The sequence below is a fragment of the Camelus bactrianus genome, chromosome 7 (genome assembly GCF_048773025.1).
Source record: "Camelus bactrianus isolate YW-2024 breed Bactrian camel chromosome 7, ASM4877302v1, whole genome shotgun sequence".
Lineage (NCBI taxonomy): Eukaryota > Metazoa > Chordata > Mammalia > Artiodactyla > Camelidae > Camelus > Camelus bactrianus.
The window spans coordinates 5,410,737-5,429,313 of NC_133545.1; the positions used below are offsets into that span (position 1 = coordinate 5,410,737).

Consider the following 18,577-nt stretch of genomic DNA (forward strand, 5'->3'; position numbering starts at 1 on the left):
AATTTCCTCTTTTATTCAGCTTAGTGCATGTGAGATTTATCCATGTCCATGCAGGTAACTGTATTTTGTTCATTTTCACTGCTGCGTATTATTTCATTATAGGCGGTGTTCTACAGTTGGTTTATTTGGTCCATTGTTGGTGGATATTTAGGTTGTTTCCAATCTTTTACTGTTATGAGATTTCTTATAAAAAATATCCTCATGTATTTGTTCATGTAAGTGTTTACCAATTGTTTCCAACCTTGTATATTCACTAAAAGAATTTTTTAAAAAATCTAGATGCTCTCTTGAGCATTTTAAACCAAACTTAAAAATTTTTGTCATCATGAATGTTTGCAAAGAATGCAATTTCTAATACATTGTAGATATTAATATTTTAAAATAAAATTGCAACTTCTTAAAAAATGACATAAATAACATAGAAGTTGAACACCAGCCATAGGTTATTTTTAAAAAAGACAGGAATATAAACAAATAAATAAATAAACATGAACAAGCTAATAGTCAGAAATTGTATACTGTTGCTCTTTCTTCTGCCTGTGCATTTACATCCCCTATAGAATTGTATTTTTTAATAATGGATTTTTATGCTGGAAATGCTTGATCACCCTGGCACATATTGCTGCCACAAAAATATGTATGAAAATTGAAAAATCTTCTGTGACCATAAAACTTTAAGTGTAAAACATCTCTTCTGTATTTAGTTATTATTAGAGTATTATTAGCACACAATTGACCAAAGCAACAAACATGTTACAACATTTGTAAAATAATAATTTAATGGTAAACTTTTTTCTTTTGGAAATGCATCTCTCAGGATGAATGAGACTTTTTTCCATTTACTTCATATATGTATGCATGATTGTTATTCTCTGCTAGAATGAGACAATGTTCAGGTCAATTCTCCTACTTTTTTGTTTTAATCAGTGTAGGCACTGAGGAACCTTGTTCACAAAAATAAATAATAAGGAATGAAAACAATTTTTTAATGGCAATGCCACTCAATTCTCTGAACCACTTCCAAGATGAATGACAAAAAAACCATATAGCAATTTATCATTAATTTTTAATTATCTATTAATGGGTATATCTGCCTTCCTTTTGTTGAAAACAAAATGGAGTAAACTGCTTGACTTGCAAAAGGGAAGTTATTAGCCAGTCATTAGAGACATTAAATTTCACAACATCTGGGAAGTATACCAAAAAGGCTTTACCAAGACTATATTATATCTCTTATTCTTTCACTGAGAGGCTGAAAAGTATTTGTTTAAGCCAATATACCTAAAATATTTGGAGAAAGTTGAAATATTGTAAACTTTGATAAACCTTTGTCAATATGTATATGTTTTCTTCCAGTTTTATTGAGATATAATTTATATACAGCACTGTATAAGTGTAAGGTGATAAGAGCATAGTGATTTGACTTATATACATCATGAAATGATTATCACAATAAGATTAGTGAGTATCCATCATCTCATATAGCTATAAAATTAACAAAATAAAAAAAATGTTTTCTTGTGATGAGAACTCTTAGGAGTTACTCTCTTAACTTTCATATAGAACATACAGCAGTGTTAATTATATTTATCATGTTGCACATTACATCCCTAGTACTTATTTATCTTACAACTGGAAGTTTGTACCTTTTAACTGCCTTCATCCAATTCCTCCCCAGCCTTCACCCCCTGCCTCTATTAACCACAAATCTGATCTCTTCTTCTGTGAGTTTGTCTTTGAAGTGTAACTGACCTACAACACTGTTAGTTCCTGTTACACAACATAGTGATTAGCTATTTTGATACATTTCAAAATGATCATCATGATAAGTCTAGCTCCAATATGTTATCATACAAAGATATTGTGTGGTTATGGAGTATATTCCTCACTTGGCACGTTTCATACCCATAACTCATTCATTTTGCAACTGGCAGTTTGTACCTCTTAAACTCTTTCACTCATTTCTTTCCTCCTCTCACCCTACTCCCCTCTGGCAATCACCTGTTTGTCCTCTGTATCTATAACTCTTTCTGTTTTGTTATTTTTATTCATTTGTTTTGTTTTGTTTTTAGATTTCACATATAAGTGAAACCATATATATTTGTTTTTCTCTGTCTGACATATTTCACTATGCATAATACCCTCTAGGTCCATCCATGTTGTTGCAAATGGCAAGATTTCATTCTTTTTTTATGGCTGAGTAATATCCTGTTGTATGTATATATGCCACATCTTCCTTATCCATTTATCTATTGATGGGCACTTAGGTTGCTTCTATATCTTGGCTATTGTAAATAATGCTGCAATGAACATAAGGGTGCATATATTTTTTCTAATTAGTGTTTTCATTTTCTTTGCATAAATACCTAGGAGTAAAATTGCTGGATCATATGGTTCCATTTTTAATTTTTTTGAGGAATCTCCCTACTACTATTTTCCATAGAAGCTGCACCAACTTACAGTCCCACAAATAGTCACAAGGGTTCTGTTTTCTCCACATCCTCACCAACACTTGTTATTTGTTGTCTTTTTGATAATAGCCTTACTGCCAGCTGTGAAGTGATATCTCATTGCGGTTTTGATTTGCATTTCCCTGGTGATTAGCGATAGTTTCCTTTATTGTGAAAGCTTTTTAGTTTGATGTAATCCCATTTGTTTACTTTTGCTTTTGTTTCCCTTGCCTAAGGATACATGTACAAAAAATATTACTAAACAGATGTCAAAGGGCTTACTGCCTATGTTTTCTTCTAGAAGTTTTATGGTTTCAGGCTTTACATTTAAGTCTTTAATCCATTTTCAGTTTATTTTTCTATGTGGTGTGAGAAAGTAGTCCAATTTGATTCTTTTGAATGTAGCCGTCCAGTTTCCCCAACACCATTTATTCAAGAGGCTGTCTTTTCTCCTTTGGATATTCTTGCCTCCTTTGTTGTAGCTTAATTGCCCATATGAGTGTAGGTTCATTTCTGGGCTCTCTATTCTGTTCATTTGATCAGTGTGTCTGTTATTGTGCCAGTGCCACACTGTTTTGATGACTATAGCTTTGTAGTATAGTTGGAAACCAGGGCGTGATACCTCCAGCTTTGTTCTTTCTCAAGATTATTTTGGCTACTCAGGGTATTTTGTGTCACAAATTTTAGAATTAGTTGTCCTAGTTCTGTGAAAAACATCATTGGTATTTTGAGAGGGTTGCACTGAATCTATAGACTTCCTTGTGTACTATGGTCATTTTAACAATGTTAATTCTTCCAATCCATGAACACGGTATGTCTTTCCTTCAGTTTGTGTCATCTTCAATTTCTTTGATCAGTGTCCTGTAGTTTTAGTGATATCTAGTAATCATTGATGAGCATCACCAAGATCTATTAATTTATTAAGGATTTCAAAATGACAAGACTTTAATTTTATCATCCCTTCTGTGTTTATTAGCTGGAATATTTTTATAAAAATGAAAGTTTTGGGCATTGGGAGCTCTTTAAGGTCACCTCTTATGTCTTTTTGATATGTTCCCTCCCTCAGCCCCTCCTTTTTGTATTTCCTTACTTTTTGACACTATAAGTTTCTCCAAGCTCATCCTGCATTTTCTCTTTTCCAGTCCTGGAATCAGCCACTTCTCAAAGGAGTCTTGGTTCCTTTTTTTGAAGAATGGTACTTAGAAACCAAGATCTTGTGCTGGCTGTTCTCATTGCTCTTGGGGTGTTTCTGCCTGTAGCCTCTCTCAGAGGACAGCTAGGAAATCCATACACGTATTACTAACTCACAGATAAACACACATATGTATTTGGTTTTCTATATGTTAAAAAATAACACCATGAATGCATACTAATATTTGTGCCTCCAGTCCAGTATCAAGAGATATTCTAGCATTCTCCCTCTGCTTATTTGTTTTTTATATTAATTTTAAAAAGAGAAATATAGTTGGTTTACAATGTTGCATTAATTTCTGGTGTACTCTCTGCTTATTTGTAATTTCTTTTTCTGACAGTGAGAAATTTCCTTGAAAGATATAGGATTATTTAGGCCACCTATTTCTTCTCAAGTGAGTTTTGATAGTTTGTGTCTTTTAAGGAATTGAAAGACAATTTCACCTAAAATGTCAAATCTATGGGCATAGAGTTAGTCACAGTACTTCCTTAATGGCTGTTTAATTTTTGTGGGATCATAGCAATGTCCCCTCTTATTGGTGCTTGTGTTATGTACTTTTTTCTGTTGGAAAATATTCTTTAGAGCTTTATTCATTTTATTGGTCTTTTCAAAGAATTAGTTTTTAGGTTTTTTTTTTTCCTGTTTTTAATTTCATGATTTCTACTCTCATCTTTATCATTTTTTCAATCTTCTTGCTTGCTTTGAGTTTCTTTGTTCTTCTTTCTCTAGTTTCTTAAGGTGGATGGTTAAATTGACTTTTTGAAAGGTTTCTTCTTTTCTGATATAAGCATTTAATTCTTGCTATGGTCCAAATGCTTGTGCTCCCCTCAAATCATATGTTACATTAATGTGGTACATTTGTTGCAGTTTATGAGCCAGTATTGAGATATTATTATTATTATTATTAAACATTTTTTTATTGAGTTATACTCATTTTACAATGTTGTGTCAAATTCCAATTATACATGGACATACACATATTCAGTGTCACATATTTTTTTCACTGTGAGCTAACACAAGATCTTGTATATATTTCCCTGTGCTATACAGTATAATCTTGTTTACCTATTCTGCATATGCCTGTCAGTATCTACAAATTTTGAAATCCCAGTCTGTCCATTCCCAGTACCCACCCCCTTGGCAACCCCAAGTTCATATTCGATGTCTGTGAGTCTGTTTCTGTTTTGTATTTATGTTCTTTTCTTTCTTTCTTTCTTTCTTTCTTTTTTTTTTAGATTCCACACATGAGTGATCTCATAGGGTATTTTTCTTTCTCTTTCTGGCTTACTTCACTTAAAATGACATTCTCCAGGAACATCCATGTGGCTGCAAATAGTGTTATGTTGTCGGTTTTTATGGCTGAATAGTATTCGATTGTATAAATATACCACTTCTTCTTTATCCAATCATCTGTTGATGGACATTTAGGCTGTTTCCATATCTTGGCTGTTGTAAATAGTGCTGCTATGAACATTGGGGTGCAGGTATCTTTTTTTTTTTTGAAGAGACTTTGGCTTTTGCAGGTATCTTTTTGAAGTAGGGTTCCTTCTGGATACTTCCCAGGAGCAGGATTACTGGGTCATATGGCAAGTCAATTCCTAGTCTTTTAAGGAATCTCCATACTATTTTCCACAATGGCTGCACCAAACTGCATTCCCACCAACAGTGTAGGAGGGTCCCCTTTTCTCCACAGCCTCTCTAGCATTTGTCATTTGTGGACTTTTGAATGATGGCCATTCTGGCTGATGTGAGATGATACCTCATTGTAGTTTTGATTTGCATTTCTCTGATAATTAGTGATACTGAGTGTTTTTTCATTTGTCTATTGATTATTTGTGTTTCTTCCTTAGAGAATTGCTTGTTTAGGTCTTCTGCCCATTTTTAGATTGGGTCTTATTATGTCATGTGAGCTGCTTATATATTCTGGAAATCAAGCCTTTGTCCATTTCATCGTTTGCAAAATTTTCTCCCATTCCATAGGTTGTTGTTTTGTTTTACTTATGGTTTCCTTTGCTGTGAAGAAGCTTGTAAGATTCATTAGGTCCCATTTATCTATTCTTGCTTTTATTTCTATTGCTTGAGTAAACTGTTCTAGGAGAACATTTTTGACATGTATGTCAGATACTGTTTTGCCCATATTTTCTTCTAGGAGGTTTATTGTAGCTTGTCTTATGTTTAAGTTTTTGATCCATTTTAAGTTGATTTTTGTGTACGGTGTAAGGGAGTGTTCTAGCTTGATTGATTTACATGCTGCTGTCCAGTTTTCCCAACGTCATTTGCTGAAGAGACTGTCTTTATTCCATTGTATATTCTTGCCTCCTTTGTCGAAGATCAGTTGACCAAAAGTTTGTGGGTTCATTTCTGGGCTCTCTGTTCTGTTCCATTTTCTTTTTTGTGTAATATCTTTGTCTGATTTAAGTATGAGGATAATGCTGACCTCATAGAACGAGTTTAGAAGTGTTCCTTCCTCTGCAAATTTTTGCAATAGTTTCAGAAGGACAGGTGTTAACTCTTCTCTAAATATTTGGTAGAATTCTCCTGTGAAGCCATCTGGTCCTGGACTTTTTTTTGCTGGGGGTTTTAAAATTACAGATTCAATTTCATTACTGGTAATTGGTCTGTTTGTATTTTCAATTTCTTCTTGGTTCAGTCTTAGGAGATTCTATGTTCCTAAGATTTGTCCATTTCTTCTAGGTTGTCCATTTTATTGGCATATGTTTATTCATAGTAGTCTCATGATCCTTTGTATTTCTTTGGTGTCATTTTTAACTTCTCCTTTTTCATTTCTGATTTTATTGATTTGGGCCTTCTCCCCTTTTTTCTTGATAAGTCTGGCTAAAAGTTTATCAATTTTGTTTATCTTTTCATACAACCAGCTTTTAGTTTTATTGATATTTGCCATTTCTTTAGTCTATTTTATTTATGCTCTAATCTTTATGGTTTCTTTTCTTCTACTAACCTTGGGTTTTGTTTATTCTTCTTTCTCTATTTCCTTTAGATATAAGTTTAGATTATTTATTTGAGATTTTTCTTCCTTCCTGAGATAAGCTTATATCTCTATAAACTTCCCTCTTAGATTACAAGCCCTCCTGGCAGGCTATGGGTGGGCTGCTTTATAGGGTTCTTGTCAGGGAAGTGGGCTGAGAGGAGAAGGTATCGGGGAGTGGGAAGGTCGAGCTCAGTGGTGCAGCTCACTCACACCTCTCCATTCCTTGGTCCAAGAATAAAGCTTTCCTTTGCCCCTTAAAAAAAAAAAAGCAAAAATAAACAAATGAGACCTAATTTAACTAAAAGCTTTTGCATAGCAAAGGAACCATCAACAAAAAGAAAAAAAACCTACTGTGTAGTAGAAAATATTTGCAAGTGATATGGCCAATAAGGGGTTAATATCCAACATATACAACCAGCTCACACAATGGAACATACAACAACAACAACAAAAACAACAACAAATAAAACAAATGGGCAGAAGACCTGAAGAGAGGTTTTTCTAAAGATTACATACAAATGGCCAAGAGTTATGTGGAAAGATGCTGCACATTGCTAATCATCAGGGAAGTGCATATCAAAACCATATTGAGATATAACCTCACCCCTGTCAGAATGACCATCATCAAAAAAGAACACAAATAACAAAAGTTGATGAGGATGTGGAAAAAGGGGAACCCTCATACACTGTTAGTAGGAATGTAAATTGGTGCAGACACTATGGGAAATGGTATGAAAATGAAATTGAAGCTATAAAGAAAAACCAGTGATCAATAGGCACATGAAAAAATGCTCAATATCACTAATTATCAGAGAAATGCAAATCAAAACTACAATGAGGTATCACCTCACACCAGTCAGAATGGCCATCATTCAAAAATCCACAAATGACAAATGCTAGAGAGGCTGTGGAGAAAAGGGGACCCTCCTAAACTGCTGGTGGGAATGCAGTTTGGTGCAGCCACTGTGGAAAACAGTATGGAGATTCCTCAAAAGGCTAAGAATAGACTTACAATATGAGCCATGAATCCCACTCCTGGGCATATATCCAGAAGGAACCCTACTCCAAAATGACACCTGCACCCCAATGTTCATAGCAGCCCTATTTACAATAGCCAAGACATGGAAACAGCCCAAATGTCCATCAACAGATAACTGGATAAAGAAGATGTGGTATATTTAGACAGTGGGATAGTATTCAGCCATAAACCCCAACAACATAATGCCATTTGCAGCAACATGGATGCTCCTGGAGAATGTCATTCTAAGTGAAGTAAGCCAGAAAGAGAAAGAAAAATACCATATGAGATCGCTCATATGTGGAATCTAAAAACAAACAAACAAACAAAACATACATACAAAACAGAAACAGACTCATAGACATAGAATAGAAACTTGTGCTTTCCAAGGGGGCAGGGGGTGGGAAGGGATAGACTGGGATTTCAAAATGTAGAATAGATAAACAAGAATATACTGTATAGCACAGGGTAATATATACAAGATCTTATGGTAGCTCAGAGAGAAAAAAATGTGACAATGAATATATATATATATATATATATATATATATATATTCATGTATAACTGAAAAATTGTGCTCTACTCTGGAATTTCACACAACATTGTAAAATGATTATAAATCAATAAAAATGTTTTTCAAAAAACCCTAAAAATAGAGATATAATGTGACCCAGCCATTCTACTTCCAGGTATATATCTGAAAAAATGAAAACACTAGTTCAAAACGATACATGCACCCCAATGTTCATAGCAGCATTCTTTACATTTGCCAAGATACAGAAGCAACATGAGTCTATCAATAGATGAATGGATAAAGAAGATGTGAGATACATACATACTCAGCCACAAAAAAGCATGAAATAATGAGATTTGCAGCAACATGGATGGATCTAGAGGGTATTGTGCTTCCCCAGATTCCTTTCAAATTACTGCCTCCGTGCTGGGTCTCAGAGCATGTGAGATTTTGTTTGTGCTCTTTAAGAGTGAAGTCTCTATCTCCCACAGCCTTCTGGCTCTCCCATAGAAAGCCCCTCTGGCCTTCAAAGCCAGATATTCTGGGGACTCATCTTTCTGGTTCAGGCTGGGGACTCAGAAGTGGGTTCTCCCCTTGCTCTTTGGGGACAATGTCTGTGCTTGTGATTACCTTCTTGTTTGTGGGTCACCTACCTAGGGGTGTGGATCTTGACTATACCCCCTCCTATCTGTCTTGTTGTGGTTCCTTCTTTATATCTCCAGTTGTGGAAAATCTTTTCTGCTGGCTTGTAGGTCATAGTTGCTCTCCAAATAGCTGTATTTTTGCTGTGCCCATAGGAGCAGGTGAGCTTGGGATCTTCTTACTCTGCCATCTTGGCCACACTCTGAGTGGCAACTCTCTGGTTTTGACCCAGGAGTTTTTTCTCAAATTTTATAGCATGACCCATGTTTCTTCCCTCCCTGTAGAGTATATGCATGGTCTAAAATATGGTAGCAACTAGGCAGATTTGGCTACTTAACTTTAAATTTAATCAAAATGAAATAAAATTAAAAATTCAATTCTTCACTTACACTCATCACATTTCATGGGCTACTCAGCCCACATGGTCAATGACTGCCATACTGAACTGCTCAAAACAATTCTATTATCGCAGAAAGGTCTAGTGCTGCTGGATGATGAGGTGGGCAGGTCTCTTGAATGAGCAAGTTTGGACATCTCCTCCTCTCACTTCCTCTTTCCTCCTCCTTCTCAAAAGCTCAGCATCACTTCCTGGCTTAGCATTGTCTTCAAAGTTAGAGCAGAGGGCAGGACCTGGACTTTCCAAGTAAGTAAATAAGGGTGTTTGTGGGGGGTGGGAATGGAGGGAGGGAAATGTGTGATTTGGTGGAGAAGGGACCTGGATCTGTGTCTTAAACCTCCCTGCACACTTGTTCTCAGAATATGTTTCTCATTGGTTCCTGTTTCCTGTCTTTGCTGATTTTAAGCTATGATCTGTTTTGAAGACTGAGCCCTACAAATTGATGCTTCTTCGGGGTCACCGCTCAGAGGATACTTATACAAATAAATGATTCCTTTTTGCCATTTATAGAATGTACAAATGAACTTGAAGTTCTCAGGAGTAGAATTAGTTGAGCAGATCAAACCAGTTCTGTGGGGAGCTGGTAGCGTAAAGAGTACTGGGAGATGTAAGAGGCACAGCTCATCACAGCCCCTGTTCATAAACCAGCACACAGGTCAAGATCAGAGGCTCTGTTGCCCAGTTAACTGTCTGCTCAGAGCTGCCCCTTTGGAACTTTCCTCCTCAGGAACAGTCCCTTACTGGGCCTCACCTAGACTTGGGCAAGGGGGACTTTTAGGAGAAAGAAGGAGGCAGATGCCAGCCCACGTTATTGTTTGCAGTTCAGGAGAAGCTGGGGACCAATGGATGTTTGTTTCTTAGGCAGCAGTAGGAGAATTCAGCCGTCCAACATCAGTACGTAGAAAAGTGTGATCCTCTGGTTTTACATCTGAATTAGGATAAACAGAACAGCACTAAAGAATGCTGCAGAGAGAGCCCACATACTGGAAGGAGGGCCTTAAGAAATACCTAAAATCTTTTGTTTTCCTATTTTGGTATTCTGCCCCTTCTCCTAACACCAATCACCAACATCAATTTTGTGGTCAAAGATGATTTTTTTCTTAATTCTGTGATTTCTCTTCCCAGTTTTCAAGAAGCTATTTCCTACTCCTTATACCTAATCCACTTTCAAAAGAAGTGCCGTCTTTCTAACATTGTTTCATATTTGCATTTGATAGCTTCCTATCAGATGAGCCCGTCTTGCCTTTTCAGCCTGTTCTAGTTAAAATCTGCTCTAATAAGAGTTCTTCAAATGGCTTTCTCCATTGCCAGACATTAGTAGGTAGCAATGAGAGAAAACATTTCAAATGTAATACCATGTTTCAATAAAACTAGGCATTGTTAATAAGCAAAGGATCATCTTTTTCACAAACTGGATATGGGCTGGACATAAAGATCAATCAGTGTAGAGGCAAGAATCAGAGGGATTTTTTTAAAAATCAATTCACTTGTTTAACAAATACTTATTGAGAACCATTCTTTGTCCAATATTGTGCTTAACCCCACGGAGTAAACGGACATACAAGACACAGAGGGTTCAAAACCACAAAGCTTCCAGTCTACAAGAAGACAGCAAAGAATCAGACAAACAACTTCCTCTTGTAGTGCATATTCTGTAGAACCCCTTGGAGTGCAATTAGAACAAACTCCACATCAAAGCTATCTTGTTGGGTGTGATGGAGTTGGGGGTTGAGGTGGGGAAATAAGCCCTCTCTGGAGAAATCACAGAGAACTGAAGCCTGAGGGCTGAGCAGGAATGAGCTGAGCACCGAATTGGAGTGGGAGTGCTCTAGAAAGGAGGAACTAGAAGCTTCAAGAGTCTAGAAGCTGGAAGGAGCTTAGAGGATGTAGGGAGCATTGAGGAGGCCAGTATAGCTAAAATCTTTTGAGAGAGGGAGTAATTGATCAAGCAGGGCCTTCTGGACCATTCCAACAATTTCCCACCATTTGAAAAATAAAAAGCAAAAGGAATTCATTAAGGAATTTCAACAAGAAAAAAAACCAAATTTCAATTTTTTTAAAAGGCATCTGATTATTGAGTAGAGAAGGGATTAAGGATGAGATATCAGTTAGGAACCTGTTATGTTGTAAACCAATGACAGTGGGTTGGATTCACATGAAGAAGGGGAGACCTGGATAATCTTGCATTTTTTTTTGGAAGTAAAATCAATAGGATTTGTTGATGGACTGATGAGCAAGTGAGGAATGAAGTGTTGTAGATGACCCCAAGAGTCTGCATGAGCCACTGGGTGATGCGATTTACTGAAATGGGGACCAGGCTGGGGATGGAGGTAAAGGGTTCCGTTTTGCTTGAGTTCTGTTTGAGATGTCCATAAAATGGCCAAATTTTGAAGTTGAATGGGATATACAAGTGTGGACCTCTGAGGAGGGTCTAGGCTACAGACTGCATATAATTGGCATTCAAAGCAAAAATTCATTGAATAGAGTGGGGAGGGGCACTCAGAACTAGTACCAAGGAAGCACTTGGAGCACTTACCTGTGTGTAAAGAAAAACGAACAATCTGAAAACGAGACTGGAAACAGGGATTTGAGACGTATTGAGAAATAGAGTAGCAAGTTTATGAAAACAGAGAAATGATTGGTTATGTGAGGTTGACCTTTCCAGTTACTTTCCATTTCCCCAAAATGATACAGTTATTTTTTTTTTTATTTACAGGAATTCAAATTACCATGGAAACCCAATACTCCAGCGAACCCAGGGCCAGTTGTGGTGAGGGGCTGCTGGGGGCTTGGCAGGCCAGGCTGGAGGGAGGAGGACTGGGTGGGGGTCCTCTCCTCCCCTGTAAGCCTGTCCCCATCTGAGCAAGAGCAAAGTAGTTCAACTTCATTTCTTATTTTCCCTCCATTTACTCCGCTCTTTCATTTCTCTCAACCCTCCACACTTTCTCCTCATGATGCAGCTTAACAGCTAAGAGAAAGAGAGATTAAAATATCTTGATTGATCCTGAGGTTAAGGAGTTTCTTATTTCCTACTTCCTACCATGTGGGCACACCGGAACATCAGGTTGTAGCCTCTATCGTTGTTTTTCTGCCCCTTTCTTCAGCCTGAGAGAGGATCAGGAAGGAGGAATGTGAGTGTAATCAATTCCTTGTTCAGGTCCCTAATTGCCCTGCTCCTGGTGGCCTCACTATAACCAACAAATTGAACAGACTGGTCACTCAGTTTCTCGCATAGCCCTCCCTCTACTCCCTTATCCATAGAAATAGATTATATCATTTGAGCTTTTGCTGGTTTAGCAAACCACACACCATTTAGTTGCCTAAAACATCAACTATGTAGTTGGCTCTTGATTTGGTGGGTCAGCTGGCAGTCCTTGGGTCTGGGCCATCTCGACTAATCCTAGCCAGACTCACTCATGCATGTGGGGTAAGCTGGTGATTAAGATGCAACTGGATAATCCCGGGTAGCCTCATGGACATGTCTGGTAGTTAGCAGGCTCTGGGCAGACCAAGGGGACAGGGATAGCAGGGCCTTGTGTTATTCATCAAGTAGGCTAGTCCAGGCCTCTTCATAGGGCAGTGGCAAGGTCCCAAAAAGCAGAAAGAGAAAGCAAACTCCAATGTGTCAGCACTCTTGGAGTCTCTGCTGGATTGTGAGTTCACTATCCTGTTGTCCAAAGCCAGTCACAATGCCTAGTTATATTCAAGGGCTGGATAAACAGCATCTTGATGAGAGGAGCTGCAAACCCACATCCCAAAGAGGCCTGAGTACAGAGATGAGACCATCCATGGCTGTATCTGCAATCTATCATGTCAGTTGCCATCCACATGCTATCAGTGCTGACAAGTTGTTGCAGTGCTGGGGCTGGCCTTTGGTGCCTTTTTGTCTCACCTTTCTTGATTTTCCTGCTCCCTCTCTCTATAGCCAACTGGCCAACCGATGCCCTCAGGATATCCTTAGGTTGGAGTCTCCACTGTGATGCTAACTAAATAATAGTCTGAACTCCCACCCACATTTTTCCTTAGATAATCTTAGCCATCCTGTATCCAGTGTTCTCAGCTTTGGGAAATTTACCTCTTTCATCCCAGGATTCTGGCTGTCAACTGTGGGAAATTTTGTGGAAGCCGAAGTGAGGGGTTCCACAATTTCCCTCTTCTGTTTGACTGATTTTTTAAAAACTATTCAAATTTGCATAATAGACTGAAAGGGGCAAAATGGAAGTAGAGAAGCCATTTAGGAGACTACCAAGGCATTGATGGTAATGGTAACTTGAGCTAGTACGGTGGTCTTCAAAATAGAAACAGATTAGTGAGTGGAGCCAAGAGAACTTGCTGATGGGCTGGATATGGAAGGTAGGGGAAAGAAAGTAATCAAGGGTGAAGCTTAGATTTTTAGTCTGAGGAACTAAGTGAATGGTGATGATATTTCTGAAAATAAATCGGAGTTTATAACAGTGTCTATAATGTTGGAAGTGAGATAATGTACGCATTGTTTAAATGCTGAAATAGATGGTTATAACACAGGATTCCTCATGCAGGACTCAGTCTTATATTCAAGGGTCATTCTGGCAGGGTCTGCCTTCTTGGAAAAACAGGCTTGGAAAAAAAGAGCTATTAGATAATTTGGTGTTTAACTTACAGCACAGTTATTCTGAAAATATGGTTTTGGTGGGAGAGGGTACAGCTCAGTGGTAGAGTACGTGCTTAGCATGCTCAGCCCTAAAACAGAAGCTTCAGGGGGAGAAAGAGAACAAACAATGAAATACTGGGGTGTGTCCTAGGAATTAACCCAGCAGTTGTGGGACATAAATCGTCCTGTTGTAGGATTATGTCCTTGGAATTAAAGAACAGCTGTGGGATGGGAGAAATGTCCTGCCTTTCACCAGCCTGGCACTTTCTTCCCCTTGTTAATCATCCAGGGGCATAAGCCTGCCTAGTCACCTCTCTCAGCTAGATTTCTTAGCTAAGGTCAGTAACTGTAAATGTGAAGTATTTTGTTTTTCTGAGGGTCACCATCTCTGATCGGATTGCTGCATGCATGAAGGATAAAGGGGTACTTTGTCTTCCTGCATGGGTCTCTTTTTTACCCTGCAAGGGTGAGATGGGTTGTATAACCCATTTGCCCGGCTTCTTAATGGGAAAAAGAAATGTTCCATTTTGAATATAAATTAGGTGGGGAGGATGTCCCTCTATGATGTCCCAAAGTCAATTTTGTATTACTCCCTGATTATCTTTTGAAGAACAGCATCCAGTAGCAGCTCAGAATTCTCACCTTTAACCATTTGGTTTCCTCCTCTGTGGGCCACTTAACTACACAAAGTCAGAGTGAGAAGCTCAAGGAGATCCTGAAAAGTACTTGGGCAAGTGTCCAAATACTGCCAGGAAGACATCAGGCCCCACGGGGCTTTTTATAGACCTCCCGTGAGTGCAGAGGCCACTCATGGGCAGAACCCTGGCAAGCCACAGAGAAGGGCACCAGTGCGGGGGTGGGGGTGGTCCTGCAGGGGAAACAGTTGGAGGTCTACCCTAACACTGTGACTTTTGTTTCCTGATGTTCCAGGGCTTGGAAACCAAGACCACAGAGCTTCGCAACTGAGACTTGTCTTAGTGGGTAAGACTGGAGCAGGAAAAAGTGCCACAGGGAACAGCATCCTTGGAAAGAAGGAGTTTCCTTCTGGCATTTCGGCAAAATCCATCACCAAGTTCTGTAAGAAAGAAAAAACTGCCTGGAAGGGGAGGGAAGTTGTCGTCGTGGATACGCCTGGCGTTTTTGACACTGACGTACAGGATGCTGACACTCAAAGGGAGATTGCTCGCTGCATGGCCCTGACCTCCCCGGGGCCTCACGCTCTGCTCCTCGTGGTCCCGCTGGGCCGTTACACGCTGGAAGAGCACGAAGCCACGGAGAAGATCCTGAGGTTGTTTGGAGAGAGAGCTAGAAAACACATGATTCTCTTATTTACCCGGAAGGATGACTTGGATGGCACTGATTTCCACGATTACTTAAAGGAAGCTCCAGAAGGCATTCGAAAGCTGATGGGCAAGTTCGAAAATCGCTACTGTGTGTTCAACAACAAGGCGACAGGAGCTGAGCAGGAGAACCAGAGGGAGCAGCTGCTGGCCATGGTCGAGCACTTGGTCATGAAGTGTGGAGGATGCTACACTAATGAAATTTATCAAAAGGCCGAGGTGGAAATTCAGAAACAAATCCAAATCTACATTGCAGAGCTAGAGAGAGAGAAAGTGCAGATGAGAGAGAAGTATGAAAAGGAAATCAGAGAGCTGAAGGATGAGCTGGAGCGCGGGAAGCAAATGGCACAAATGAGGAGGGAATTGGAAGAAAGGGAAAGTTTCTGTGCTTCAAGGCAGCAAAATGCCAGAGATGAAGTTGAGGATCAGGATGTGATACTTGAATTCATCTTATTAGCGTGGAAGGTTGCTTCCTTTCTTTTCTCTGTGTTTTGGGAATAAACATTAAGATTAAACTCAATGAAAATCTGTCTGTATTTCCTGCATATTTTCGGGTAGCCCTGCCCCATAGAACTCAGTCACCAAAGTCAAAGCACCCTCGCTTTTCTGGCTCTCAGGCTCTCAGGACTAAGGAGCACAGTAAAGTTCACTGTTGGCAATTGGTAGATAGCTTGATTGGTTTACAGGGGAAGGCCAAATTCTCAGTTTGTGAAACTCCAAAGCAGAAGTACTGATGCTCCTTAACTTTGAATTCTTTCTCAGAGGCACAGAGAAAAGGAATGCAGGTGACCAAAAGAGATGACCCCAAGCTTTCTCTGCTTATCCCTAGTAAAAGTTTCCACTCTAGGTTCTTTCTAGATTGGTAGGTAATCTCCCTGCTGTGTCTTCTTCTGACTTATTTTGCCCTTCAGACCAGTGATCATTTTACCCCTATAGCTTATTAGAAAGATCAATTCTTTGCATTTGTTAAGCTCATAGATGGAGGTGCTTAGGGAATTATTTCTAGATGAATGGAAATTTGTATACTTACGGTTTTACAGAAGGGCTCAAATTGTTTCTTACCATCTGCCCGTTGATGCGCAAAGACTTATCTGGAAAGAACTCAACTGAGTATAATGCCAGAAAGAGTGAAAGGCAGAGATTCAACAGAGATCGAACAACGTATATGGGGTGGTTCAGATGTTATCTGTAGAAACTCCTTCACCAATATCAACCAACTTACTCAATAACCAGTTCTCTCCCTGTGACATTAACTGCTGCTACCCCACCTCCATTACCCACACCTTGATTACTCACTGCTTGGCGGGTTGTGGGCCCACTGCTGCCCTACCCAGTTGAGTTGTTTGCTTATCGTTATTATAATAAAAGCCTTCTGTTCTCTCATATTTGTGCGAGTTGGAATCTATTTTTTCCTCCCCTAGGGAAATACCACTAATACTTCTTCTAAGAACACAGGGATGAAATTCAGTTTTTGGAAAAAGTTCAGGATGATTTTGGTCTTGGTCTACCCTCCAGACTTCTCCCCTTCTCCTTTTCCCTGGAAGGTTTGAGCCACATTCTCGACCCCTCTCCTGGTCAAAGACTCTGTTCTCCTTGGATTCATTTGTTATATGCTGATAGAAATTATGTGTAACCAAGATTTCTGAGCCCTTTGTAGCTTTCCTGTTGCAAAAATTCTTTTTAATATATGGATAAAAATACCTGAAATTCTTTTCTACTCTTCTACTCGGTACTCCTCACCTGCTAATTTCTAGGATCTCCCAAAGCACATTTCTATATTCTACCAACATGTTCTGGTGGTTATCTGTGATCTTTGCCAACTCTTCTTGCTCTGTCATCTTAAAATTGTCTTCTCCAAGGGATAAGTTGGGAGTTCGAAATTTGCAGATACTAATTATTATGTATAAAATAGATAAACAACAAGTTTCTTCTGCATAGCACAGGGAACTATTTCAATATTATGTAGAAACCTATAATGAAAAAGAACATGAAAATGAATGTATATATATTTATATATATATATATGAATTACTGTGCTGTATGCTAGAAATTCACATTGTAAATCAACTACACTTCAATAATAGAATAAAGAAAACTATGAGACATGAAAAAAAGTAAATAAGAGCTTAATATGAAAAAAAGTCTAACTCCGAGGGTTATTTTCTGTGTAAACGCATTCAGTTATTCTTACCTTTGCATCCAGGTTAAAGCTGTAGATGAGGCAAAGAAAAAGGCTCTGCTCTTGAGAAGCAACGAGGAGATAAGAAGCCTATGTGACAGATCCTGAGAGCATTGCCCATTCGTCTCCTAGGGCAGAAGGCAGACAGAAGTGTGGGGGCCCATGATCAGGTTAATAAATTGTAATAGACCCCAGCCGCTTGTGACCTTTTAGAAGAACAAATGTGCTTTGCTAGCAGGTGCCTGTGCATCTGCACTCCCGTCTCCTTGCCGTAAAAGGCAGAGACAGGGCCTTGCCTGCATAGTTGAGATTCTAGCTTAGGGCTGCTTCCACAATGGCAAAGCCATTGTGTGTCCCTTACTATAAATGCAGGACATGGCTTGTTTTAACCATAGGTCCATAGTTCATTGCAAAGCGATGACCCATGCCTTCAGCTATAAACACTGGGCATGCTTTCTGCTGTTTAGATAGTCTGTAACCCCCAAGACAAGGAACTGGCTGGTCTGGTGGTCTGTTTTGTAACCAACATCTTATATCTGAAGAATGTACTTAGTCCCCCTCTCCCGACTGCCCTGAAGATAAATTGAGCCTTTGTACTCATTGTGGATTTTATGATCCCTACCCAATCCTGTTTTTCCTTAAGCTCCTGCTCTCCATGACACAATTGTTTGTGACCTTTTCTTTGATTGTACGCAATAAATATGAGAGTGTTTGAGAGGCTCGAGGAGTTGGTCTCCAACTCCCTCTCATTCTCTTGACTTTCCACAGAGTCTTGAGTAATTCATTCCATCTCGGTGGGACTTCTGCTGGACAGAACCCACACCGAAGGTCCTTGATATATACTAAGTACTGCGATGAATACATTAGAAAAATGAAACATGTTCCCTTCTTAAGAGTTTTGGGAATTCATATTTATTCATCTATTTATTAACATTCATTAATTGTTTGTACTTGGTGGTAGGTTTTATGCTAGACACTGAGAATCTAGAAATAAGTAAAACAAAGTCCCTTTTGAGACTGGCTTCATTCATTTAGCATAATGATTTTGAGAATCACTCAAGTTATATGCACCAATAGTTTGTTCTCTTTTATTGCTGAGTAGTATTTCATCTTATAGATACACCACAGTTGATCAGTTTTCCTTCACTTATGCTTATGTCCCTAATTGATTTCTCTTGTCTAATTGCATTGGCTAAAGTCTCCATTATAATGTTGAATAGTAGTG

At 38.8% G+C, this 18,577-nt stretch overlaps 1 protein-coding gene across 2 annotated transcripts in view; it reads left to right on the plus strand.

The window, feature by feature from the left end:
- The window catches only part of GIMAP4 (GTPase, IMAP family member 4), a 25,493-nt gene extending 8,935 nt beyond the window's left edge, over window positions 1-16,558 (plus strand). The window contains exons 2-4 of one of the 2 annotated variants that reach the window (XM_074366784.1): window positions 9,381-9,449; window positions 11,920-11,973; window positions 14,764-16,558. In XM_074366784.1, the coding sequence (XP_074222885.1) occupies window positions 11,934-11,973; window positions 14,764-15,674 (951 nt within the window). In that variant the 5' untranslated portion in view covers window positions 9,381-9,449; window positions 11,920-11,933 and the 3' untranslated portion in view covers window positions 15,675-16,558. The remainder of the gene's footprint in view (window positions 1-9,380; window positions 9,450-11,919; window positions 11,974-14,763) is intronic. The other variant, XM_045506644.2, reaches the window with a different exon arrangement.
- Window positions 16,559-18,577: the final 2,019 nt, after the last annotated feature.